This window comes from Vicia villosa, linkage group LG7 (assembly GCF_029867415.1).
Source record: "Vicia villosa cultivar HV-30 ecotype Madison, WI linkage group LG7, Vvil1.0, whole genome shotgun sequence".
Taxonomy (NCBI): Eukaryota; Viridiplantae; Streptophyta; class Magnoliopsida; order Fabales; family Fabaceae; genus Vicia; species Vicia villosa.
The window spans coordinates 94,126,041-94,137,877 of record NC_081186.1 but is presented as its reverse complement, the minus strand read 5'-3'; the positions used below and the strand labels follow the sequence as shown (position 1 = coordinate 94,137,877).

Here is an 11,837-nt window from a genome sequence, read left to right as displayed (position 1 = left end):
GTTTTGTAGGATTGAGTTAGGCCTAACCACACTACTTAACATGGTATCAAGAGCCTGGTTTAAGATCCGGTGGGCCACCTTCTATGGGTTCCGCTATCGGGTCACCCACCATTTATTTCCACGCTCCAGTTGTCTAGTCCTGGGCGTGAGGGGGTGTGTTAAGAGTCCCACATCGGACAATATATGGCCTGAACATGTCCTTATAAGTGGGGGCAATCCTCACTCTACAAGCCAGTTTTGTAGGTATGAGTTAGGTCAAACTCACACTTCTTAACATGGTATCAAGAGCCTCGTTTAAGATCCGGTGGACCACCTTCTATGGTTTCCGCTATCGGGCCACCCACCATTTATTTCCAAGCTCCAGTTGTCTAGTCCTGGGCGTGAGGGGGTGTGTTAAGAGTGCCACATCGGATAATATATGGCCTAAACATGTCCTTATAAGTGGGGGCAATCCTCACCCTACAAGCCAGTTTTGTAGGGTGAGTTTGGCCCAACCATATTTCTTAACATATTGTAAAATCATATATACAACTTAATGGATTGTACATAAAGAACCATTAACTCTATTAGAGTTTGACCTAACTCATCCTTATAAAACCAGTTTGTAAGGTGAGGAGTGTCACTCTATTTAAACTCTTTCAATGCTCTATCTCCAACTAATGTAGAACTTTAGGATCTTCCTAATAAACTCGCAGTGCAAATAACAAACCACTAAATAACAAGCTACTAAAAGAACCATCATGTGCAGAAATAGTCACTTGTTCTATTAACATTCATGAATATCTTTTTGTTTGTATTTTTTATGAAACAAATTAATTTTGATTTAGTGTATTTTATTATCTATCAATAGTTAAGTGTTTTCTATTACTAATTGAATAGAAAGGGATAGGCATGAAACAACGGTACTAAAGAGACGTGCGTGAATAAATTTACAAAAATGAATTTCATATTAGGTTTGAAAATTTTACTTTAATAGAAGAGAAGCTTCTGTTTCCTTTTTATTTTGTTACATTAAAAGTTAAAAATCATTTGAATTTAATTAAAATGCATATAAACATATTGTAGACGGTCAAATAATTATAATCATTAAATTTTAATATATATTTGATTTTTTATTAATTACATTCAAAGTATTACTTATGAATGAATTATGATAGATCGACGGTGTAAATTTTTTCTGAATAATAATAACAACAATGTATATCAATTAATCTCAAATTATTTTAAATTAGAATTTTAATAATTTTTATAGCCTGTATATTAAATTAGTTGAATATAACCATAAGGAAGAACAAAAAGTTAAGCGTATCTCTTATTTTTAATGTCTTTATTTATCAAACATGAATCTTGTGCATTCAATTCCAATGAATTAGAAAAAATAATAATATTTTATTTTTAAGTTTAAGAATACATTGAATTGAGTAATAAATTTTAAAATAAAAAATTTAATATGGAATTGTTTTTAACTAAATTATAAATCTCAAAAGAACTATAAATAGTCTATCATTATCAATCTCTTCTCCACAAAATATACTATCAATCTCTTCTTCACAAAACAATCATATTCAATATTTTTAATGGCAGACGACAAAAATACATCCTCATCTTTCTTTCCATTAGTTAGGAACGAATTTTTAGAAGAGAATTCTCAAAAACTTGAGAGTGAAGACATAATCCCTCACATCACCAACCTAAACAATGAACAGCCTTTCTCTGGTGGGATTGTTGAACTCTCTGAAGAGTCAATGGAGGACAACTCCTCGTCCCCCTTAATCGGTGACATGAAAAACATTATCCTGGAGATCCCTATTGGAAATGATGTTGTGGAAGCCATAATAGACTTTGCTAGGCGCCATGAAGCTAGCATAACCGTAATGACGGGTACTGGTCTTGTCTCTGATATTACACTTCTCGAACCAGATTCCCGTGTCCCAACTTTCCAATTAGATGGTCCATTCAATATGTTATCTCTCGCTGGAGTGTATTTAAATCCTAATAGTTTTCATGTTCCTCCTCAGCTTATCAAAGATCCATTGTGTACTGCGTTTACCCTTCAACTCTCTGGATCTCGAGGACAAGTGTTTGGCGGAGTGATTGGAGGAAAGATTAATGCGGCCAGTGACATTCAGATTTCGGCCTTTCTTCTCAAGAGGCCCGGATTCGTTAGGATGGTCACCGATGATGGAAATGTTCATTTATTTGAAGATGACGACGTCCCAACAATTGCTGGTGATGTTGATGTCGATGATGGTGGTGTTGATGCACGTGAAACTCAATCAAAATTAGATGATCAAATTCTCTCTTAGTTATCATGTTATTGATGAGAATGTCACGCAATTGTCTTTCACTCCTTTCAAGATTCATATGTTTTTTTTCCTCGTTATTTTTCTAGCCTTTTAATTACCAATAAAATAATTTTCGTTTATTTATTTATTTATGTTTTATTCAAAGAGGTTAATAATTGATAGTTTTAAAAAGAGAATAATTGATACTTATAATTTTGTATGTCTCATAGTCATATATTAAATATATTCATAATATTTAATTATTTACATGCAAATGTTGTCAGAATTATAAATGAGTTAATATCTATTTTGCCCCTGCTATATGGGGTCTGTTTGAAAAAACCCCTGCCAAAAAAAAAATTACAATAATTGCCTTAACAAATGTTAAAAGTTTTAATTTGTACCTTTAGCCAGCCACATCATCAAAAATACTGATTTGACAGTTTTTTTTTTTTAAATTTTTAATGATTTGTTATTCCACCTCATTTAATCACCCAAGATAATGACCTTATTACCCTTAAACATAAATCTTTCAACATCTGCAAATCACCACCGCGATTCTCACAGTTCAATTCATCCAACTTCACTTCATCAATCCTCTCCAGTCCATTTTTATTCACAGCCAAATATGGTATTTTCAAACCAGACTTATTCCCCGGAAAATTCACACCCCAACGAAATTTCAACAATAACCCTTGTGTCACAGGTAGAATAGTTCCAGCCATAACAGCAATACAAGGAGAAATACCACATTTTTCACCGTTCTTACCATCTGGGACAACAGAACCAACAACAACGTTATTGTTGTTGTTATTGTCGTCTCTATGACCAAAAGTTCAAATTTTGCCAATCGGAGGAACATCCATCTTGAAAAGGAACAAAACCCTTTTCGATTTGAGGCGAAAGAGAAAGAGGGTTATCATCAGAAACAGTTTGGGTGTTAGTGTTAGTGTTAGGGTTAGGATTAAGGTTAGAGTCAGAGAGAACGGTTTTGTGGAGAGAGAAATGACCGAATTGGGGTTTAAAGTGAAGAGAGAAAGAAGGAAGAAGAGGAAGGAGTAGAGAGTGATAGATTAGCAGAGAAGACGAGAGGAGAATTACGAGGTGAACCGGAAAGGACTAAACTGGATTTGAGGGAGAGAGAAAAGGGAAGAGATGAGGTTTTTGTGGTGGTGGGAGTGTGAGAAAGTTTGAAAGTTGGACCAGTTGGGAAATTTGTTGAGAGTGAGAATGAGAAATCGGAAGATGAGTTACCTGTGGCGGTGATGGTTGAAAGTAAGGGATTGTTGAAATGGGGATTGGGAGTTTTGCTGTCATTATTTGGGTTTGTTGGTTTTCATTCGTGTTGTGGAATTTGAGAGAGAGCTTCATAGTGAATTGTGGTTTGGTTTGTAGAAGATGGAAGTTAGAAGATGAATGTTACAATCTATGTTTTAATGGGTAATAGAAGTAAGGGTAATAAGGTCATTATCTTGGGTGATTAAATGAGGTGGAATAACAAATCATTAAAAATTTAATTTTTTTTTGCCAATTCAATATTTTTGATGATGTGACTGGCTAAAGGTACAAATTAAAACTTTTAGAATTTGTTAAGGCAATTATTGCAACTTTTTTTTTGCAGGGATTTTTCAAACAGACTCCATATAGCAGGGGGCAAAATAGATATTAACCCATTATAAATTTAGGGTGTAACATAATGGAGATTTTGTTTGATTTTAGAAGAAAAAAAATTCGTTCCTAAAAAAAACATACACAGTTCTATTCGGATTAAATGTGTTATTCTAAAAATATAGATCCGATTTAACACATGTAGTTTAATTTAAAATGGTGTATTGGATATCAAACTTCAAACATAAAATTCTCATTTAATAGTTAAATTATAAATACATTTTAAATGAATATTATTTGTTTAAAAAAATACACTAAAAATTAATATTACAAATGACGATATATTACATTCGAAATATATAAAAGAATTAACAAAAAAGTAACTTAAATTATATAAACAAGTAATTATGAAAATAACATACGAATAAAATAAGCATACTTAATTTTTAAAAAAAATATATGCATGTGCTTCCGTTTTAAAAAAGGAATTCCAAAATCCATTTTACATGGCCAGTTTTTAAAAATAAAAAACATTTACATGCATCCATTTTGAATTAATTTGCAGTTTTATATTAAATCGATATAGGTTTGTTTTTACTTCCACGAAAGAGTATCTTTTATTTTTTAATTTTTACAATATAAAAGTAATAAACTTTGATTAAATTAAAGTTTAGATAAGTACTAAACATATTATTAAATAAGGGATATATCAATGAAAAATATTTAATTATATATTTTTGAGCGAAAATATTTTTACTTTTAAGAGTTTTTTTTTTTTAATCAAGATATATTAAAACGGGGCTAAAACACCCAAAACACTGATTACAAAAGGAGCTAACGCTATCCAAAAGAAGAAAAATTACAAACCAAATGAAATCTAACTTAAATATAGCAAAGGGCTTTTGCTAAATTCGTAGAAATTGCAATTGGATAGAGTAATTTTCCCTATGAAAGACTATCTCCAAATAAGAGCTTTGCATCCCCAAACCAAGTCTCTAGCATTCCAAACAATGTTGTTGAAAATAATCCCATTCCTACACAACCATAGGCTCCAAACTATTGCCATCCAAACACACCCTACCTTCCCTTTTTTAATTTTAAGCCTACGACAAGAAGAACTCCACTGCACAAAACTCTCTTTAAAATCTACCGTCTTTTCGAAACTAACTCCCAACCACTCGGCCAATTCCTTCCACACCACCTCTATCATACGGCAAGACAACAAAGAATGATTTAAAGATTCTGGATGCTCTAAACAGAAAACGCAATCGGTATTAGGTAGAGGGCTCGGGAGAATTCCTCTACGTAACAACAAATCCTTCGTAGGATTCCTATTGAGAAAACATCTCCAACCAAATGCTTTCACTTTTAAAGGGACTTCAACCTTCCAAATGGATGAAAAAGCATAGTCGAATCTATTATTTGGATCGTAAGGAACATACCTTTTACACAGCTCCAAGTAACAAGAAGAGACCGAGAAAATGCCGTTATCGGAGGGCTGTCACACAGCCGAATCACGGCCCTGATCAGGCTGCAGAGATGCTGGCAGCCGCTGAACCAGGCGCAGAAAATCAGCAGCAGTGGTTGCATCTGTGAGTTCGCCAATTCCGAACTGATTCCACCTCCAAGAGCCTTCTACCCATCCTCCCATGCAAGCAACAGACACATCCTGCAAAAGAGATACTTCATATAACAAAGGAAAAACATTAAGAATTCCTTCATTCAACCAATTGGAATGCCAAAAAGAGGAAGCATAATCGTCTCCCACTCTAAATTTACAAAGATTAGAAAAAAATTCCTCCGGAAAATCTTTTTCCAAAGCGCACACATCCGCCCACCAAACCGAAGACCCTCCGCTATAAGCTTTATTTTTACCGGAGTTAATAACACGAAGTTTGATATCGTTATAACGAGCTTTCAAAATACGAAACCATAAAGAATTGGAATTTTCTAAAATCTTCCACCTCCACTTGAAGAGGAGAGATTTGTTAAAGATGTCTATTCTCTTCAAACCAAGACCACCCTTGTCTATTGGCATACACACATCATTCCAACTCACCCAATGGGTTTTCCTCTTCTCTTCCGAGCCTCCCCACAAAAAATTGCTTTGGATTTTATTAATATCTTTAATCACTTTCAAAGGAGCTTTGTAAAAGGAGAAAGTAAAAATAGCCAAACTACTTAACACCGACTTAATAAGAGTAATTCTACCTCCTAAATATAGCCACCTACCCGTCCAAGAAGATAACCTCCTTTTAATTTTCTCCACCAAAGGTCTCCAAGTGCTAACTCTTCTCGGATTAGAACCTACCGGAATACCAAGGAAAATGAAGTTTTTAGATTCCGACCTACAACCTAGAAAAGACTTGGCTATTTCCAAGAAATGATCATTCACATTAATACCAATGAGCTTGCTTTTCTTGTAGTTTATACCAAGACCGGATACAAGTTCAAACCCCTTCAAAACCGCTTTAATAGCCCAAAGGTGATTCCAACTATCATCACCTACCAACAAAGTATCGTCCGCAAATTGGAGCACATCTACGAAACACTTCCCATTGATATTACATCCCGCGAAATCCCCATTCTCCACCGCTTTATTCACCATTAATTTTAAACCTTCCGCTATTATTACAAAAAGAAACGGGGAAATGGGATCTCCTTGCCGCAAGCCCCTCTTAACCGCAAATTCCTCCGTAGGGCTTCCGTTAACTAAAACCGACATCTTACTAGTAAAAATAAGCATCTCCATCCATTTCATCCAAGTCTCACCAAATCCCATCTTCCTCATCATGAACTTAGCAAAATTCCAACTCACTTTGTCATAGGCTTTCTCAAAATCAACCTTAAAAAGAGTACATCCTTCTTCCCTCTTCGACACATAATCCACCACCTCGTTCGCTACAAGAACTCCTTCAAGCATTTACCTCCCCAGAACAAAAGCGCTTTGACTATCGGATATAATCGACGGCAAAACCTTTTTTAATCTACTAGCCAACACCTTTGAAATAATTTTGTAAATAGATTCCACTAAGCAAATTGGTCTATAATCATCTAATCCCAACGGTTGAGATGATTTCAGAATCAAAGTAAGAAAAGATGAAATAATGGATCTAGACATAACACCGCCAGAATGAAAATCATTGAAACATTTAACTATATCCATATGAATAAAAGACTAACACTTCTTGAAAAAAGATGAGACATAGCATCTGGACCCGGGCTCTTGGCTCCATCACAACTCCACACTGCCTCCTTAATTTCCTCCTCGGAAAAAATGGCTTCAAGGGAACCTCTTTGATTCGAACTCAAAAAGTTGAAATCAACACCTTCTAAAACAGGTCTATCTATGCATTCCTCCTCGAACTTGCTCTCAAAATGATCCTTCACAGATTTTTTCACTTCCTTGACCGAGTTCAACACTCCATTATTAGTAACAATCAAACTTATATGATTTCTCCTCCTCCTCTACTTCATGATTCTATGAAAGAATTTGCTATTAGAATCTCCATCATTCAACCATCTTAATCTAGACTTTTGGATAAGCATGTTCTCCTTAATCTTTAAATTCAACCAAATTCTTTTGCTCGCTTTTCTATTGTTAGCTAGCGACTCCGCATCCGCCACATCGATCTCACCCAACTCATTCATCTCCCTAACTCCTTCCTCCACCTCCAAATCGTACTTTCCGAAAACCGACTTGTTCCACCATCTCAATCTTTCTTTTAAAAGCCTAATTTTTTCCTTCAAAACAAAGTCTCCCCTCCCTCTCACTTTCATTTCCTTCCATTCTTTTTCGATGAAAGGAATGAAGTCTTTGTTAGATAACCATTTATTGTTAAACTTGAGCAGTTTTGGGCCCCAATCTTCTTTATCCGATTCCAACCACATCGGGCAATGATCCGAAATGCCCCTCTTATCAATAAATTGACCTACAATTCCCCACGAGTTAATAATATCTTCGGACACAAGGAACCTATCTATTCTACTTTCGGATTGCCCATCTCCCCTATACCATGAGTATTTCTTTCCCTTGCAAGGAACATCGACTAGATCACAATCATCGATAAACTCCATGAACTTCCTCCTCTCCACGTTACTACTATCTACCGACCGACCAAACCGCTCCTCCCTCCTTTTCACCGCGTTAAAATCACCTCCGATAATCCATTCCCCATCGGTATAACTACGCTTCAGATAAATTAACTTGTTCCACATAATCCTTTTCAAAGCTAAAGAGCACGGAGAGTATATATTCACAACATAATATAAGCTTCTCTTCCATTTCACCTTAGTACCCAAAAAACCTAAACCACGAAAACTAAACAGAACATTTACAGTATTTGTGTTCCACAACGTCAAAATGCCGTCCGAAAGACCCTCTGAAGGCATAAACGAAAAATTCACATCTTCCGACCTCCAAAAGCTCATAGCAATGGCTTCTGGGACATCTTCCATTTTGGTTTCGTGGATCAGAAACATATCAGCCCCTCTTTTATTAATAATCCCACTAATCCTTTTCCTCTTTATTCTACTTCCACCTCCCCTTATATTAAGAGTTCCCAAAATCATGTTACCAGATTTGTTTTCTCCTTCCCTCCAATAGAGTCTCCGTCTCCTCCTTGATACATCGAAACAATCTTCCTCCTAAAATCCTCCCTAGAATCTCCAGCCACCACTCCTAACTTAGATATAGCTAACATGAGTTTTTCATCCGTATTGTCACAAAAATTAGAAAGAGTTCTGAATTTGCACCTTTTTATGTCGGTATTTGCGGAAAGTTCATCGTGAAAAAGATTGGCACTGAAGCAGTTGGATGTTGAAATTAAAGGATTGAGCTGAAGCGGTTTTTTTATCCCACCTTTTGATATTTTTGTTCGTTTTTTAGAGCTATTAAAACGCAAACCACTTGTCGCCTTTATGCTTTTAAAAAACACCTTTTTCCTTCTCCCCTTCCTATTCCCAATGCCTTCCTCAACCCCTTCCTTGGTGGCCCCACCTTCATTACCGTGCACTCCATCATCTGTTCCCTTAACCCTAGAAATATCCTTAGATGACACAGAAATAGGGTCAGAACAAGATTCGTTCGCACACCTTCCTTTGTCAGCGTTGGAACGATTAGACTCAGTAGCCAAAACTATAGCAGCATCAAAAGATTCAAACCTTTTGCTTGAATCCCCCACCTTACCCGTATTGAAACATTTACTGTTACCTTTTGCTTCCTCAGAGACAGGCCCACCCCCTTTAACTGCTATGGCCGCCTCCAAATTGTTACCATTATGGATATTTGATTTCGACATGGAATCCCAAGAATGCCCTCCCACTTCGTCACTCCCTGAGTTACTCCCCGGAATCGACCATGAATCCTCCGAATTACAAGAAGTTGTAACAGATTCAGCAATATTATTCACCTTTCTGACCGGCCCGTAAATATCCTCACGAAGAACAAGATTAAAAATACAGTCGTCAATGGCCACCTTCAACCGTTCTTCCAAGGCGAAGTCAAAAGGGACTCTCACTAACATCCTTCCAATATCCATATTCTCACCTGAAGCAGTGTTTTCATCCACACAAATATACTGACCCAAAGAATTTGCTAGAAATTCGAAGAACTCAATACTCCACGCGTGACATGGAACACCATGAACTCTAACCCAAATCGCCCTTTCAGAATCTACATCACATTTCTTCCAAGGCCTTATGCTGCTGAACCACTGTTTCCACCAAGTGCAACCCTCCCTAATTAATTCTTTAATCATTCCTTCCTTTTGCTCTTCCAACAAACAGAGATTAGCTCCTAAAGGGTAAATCTTAACAGAGAACACACCTTCTATCTCAAAAAACGTTTGAATGTTGTACGATTCGCCCGGATTAATCACGACACCCACAAAAGTTTTGCTCCATCTATTATTCAATTCTGCACAAGAATTGAATGATAACATTCCCTTTTCAGCTTGAGCCTCACTATGCTCCTTAACTCCCGAAACGGTTTCCGCGAAAGATTTGTCCCCAAACACTCCGCCCTTAACAACATAACGCCCTGGCCTTTTCATCATCTTCGTGTCAGCACCAACCTCCTTACGAGCGTGACCACCCTTGGACAAACCTTCTGAAACAAAAGCTCCAGAACTTTTCCGATTGAAACGAGGAGGGTTGGCATGTATCTTCTTGCCGTCTATGATGATGTTATCGAGTTTCACCGCCAAAACTCTCTCATCTAAAACCTGCCTGAATCTCGCAAATCCGAAATGTTTCCCGAACTTGTTTCTCCTCGGGGAAATTAACACCTCTGCAATCTCCTCGATACACCCAAATAACTTGTAAACATCGATAGCCCTCACTCTATCAAGAATCTCCGAGAAATAAAAAGAAGAAAGAGATTCCGATGGCTTCCCCTGAGTCCTCCCAAAGGGGAAAACATCCCACCTGTCCACAAAACCTCGAAAGTTCCTTTTCCCTACTCGGTGCCAATCCATAAAAGCCAAGAAAGAAAACAGAACAGAGAAAGTAAGAAAGAAAGGAAAAAAGCCAGTGATACCCGAAAAAGCCCTAAATCCGTCTCCAACCAATCAACTTCCCAACGAGGTCCCTGAACCCTAAAGCCAGGAGTTTAAACCAAACTTGAGAAGGAGGGAGGATACTTTTCTAGGAGCCGTAACAGGGGTCACCGGCACGCCGCTAACACAGGCGCAGAAGACTACCGGAAAATCATTTTACTGTAGAGAAAGAGAGGCACCAAGCGTTTGCCAGTATCAACTTTCTTTTACTTTAAGAGTTAACTCAATATAACTACTCCAAATCTTATTCTTTAATTTTACTTTAATCTAATAATTTTAATTAATTATTAATTTAAGAATATTATTTTTTTAATTTTATTTCAATCGGATACACGTCATAAAATAGATTATATAAGAATAATTGAAATAATTAGATTAAATAAAATTAAAAAAATGAAATTTGGAATAACTTTATTACTTTATTCTTGGAATAAAAATATCCTAACTTATCTTTTAAATATTTATTAGTGAAAAATATTTTTCACATATTTAAATAAAGGACATATCTATGAAAATATTTAATTACATTTTTAATATGTTTATTAATGGAAAATATTTTTCAAGTGTTTAAATAAGAAATTTATCTATAAAAAATATTTCACAACATATATATATATATATATATATATATATATATATATATATATATATATTAGTGATACATAATTATTTATTTATTTAAATTTATTAATAAGAATATTTTTCATAAAATATATATTTTTTAAGTGAGGTCAAAATATATTAAGAAAATATTGATACAAAAAAGAATAGGGGATAAGACCAAAACTCACTCAAAAGGATTTGAACTTAAGAAAAAAAATCATAATTTATTCTTTACATAGACTTGCCCAATATCCAATGGTAAAGAGTCAAAATAAGTCAAGGTATTATATGTGTGGTCTATGCTTGCAAAAACGTCCGCACAACTATTGCTTTGTCTAAATATGTGCGAGATAAAGACGCTTTTGCTACCAAAAGGGAGTCAGACTCCAGCCTAAGCTTGAGCCAACCTTTGTCTTTAGCCATTTCAATAGCTATAAAGATGCCGCAAAACTCGGCTAGTAAGAAATTATCCCAATTAAAAAATTCAGCAAAGACTAGGAGAAACAAATCATGATTGCCTCTAAAGATTCCTCCACAACGGCATCATTGGGTTAAATAAATGCGTGAGCACCATCAACATTGCACTTTTTTTTTTAATAAGGCCACAATATATTAAGCAAAACAAAATAGTACAAAGAGGAGGAGGGAGAAGACCAAGACCCTCAAGAAGAACAGAGCGAAAAGGAAAAAATAAAAGATAGACAACAAAAACACATGAGAGATAACTCATATCAAAAAACTAGTGAGGCGTACGGTTGGAGGCACCTACCTTGAAACCTTTGAA

The 11,837-nt window shown here is 35.7% G+C and overlaps 2 protein-coding genes and 1 pseudogene across 2 annotated transcripts; 1 reads left to right on the top strand and 2 right to left on the bottom strand.

Annotated features, from left to right (window-relative positions):
* Positions 1-1,577: 1,577 nt before the first annotated feature.
* Positions 1,578-2,306, top strand: LOC131619735 (AT-hook motif nuclear-localized protein 28-like). Its single transcript, XM_058890802.1, has one exon. The coding sequence runs from the start codon at positions 1,578-1,580 to the stop codon at positions 2,304-2,306; it is 729 nt and encodes a 242-aa protein (XP_058746785.1).
* Positions 2,307-2,767: 461 nt separating this feature from the next.
* On the bottom strand, positions 2,768-3,656 carry LOC131619734 (uncharacterized; annotated as a pseudogene).
* A 3,705-nt stretch (positions 3,657-7,361) lies between these two features.
* Positions 7,362-8,465, bottom strand: LOC131619733 (uncharacterized). Its single transcript, XM_058890800.1, has one exon. The coding sequence runs from the start codon at positions 8,463-8,465 to the stop codon at positions 7,362-7,364; it is 1,104 nt and encodes a 367-aa protein (XP_058746783.1).
* Positions 8,466-11,837: the final 3,372 nt, after the last annotated feature.

What these genes read in the sequence shown, in the direction of transcription:
- LOC131619735 (XM_058890802.1), top strand. Translation starts at nt 1,578, where the DNA reads ATGGCAGACGACAAAAATACATCCTCATCTTTCTTTCCATTAGTTAGG.
- LOC131619733 (XM_058890800.1), bottom strand. Translation starts at nt 8,465, where the DNA reads ATGATTTTGGGAACTCTTAATATAAGGGGAGGTGGAAGTAGAATAAAG.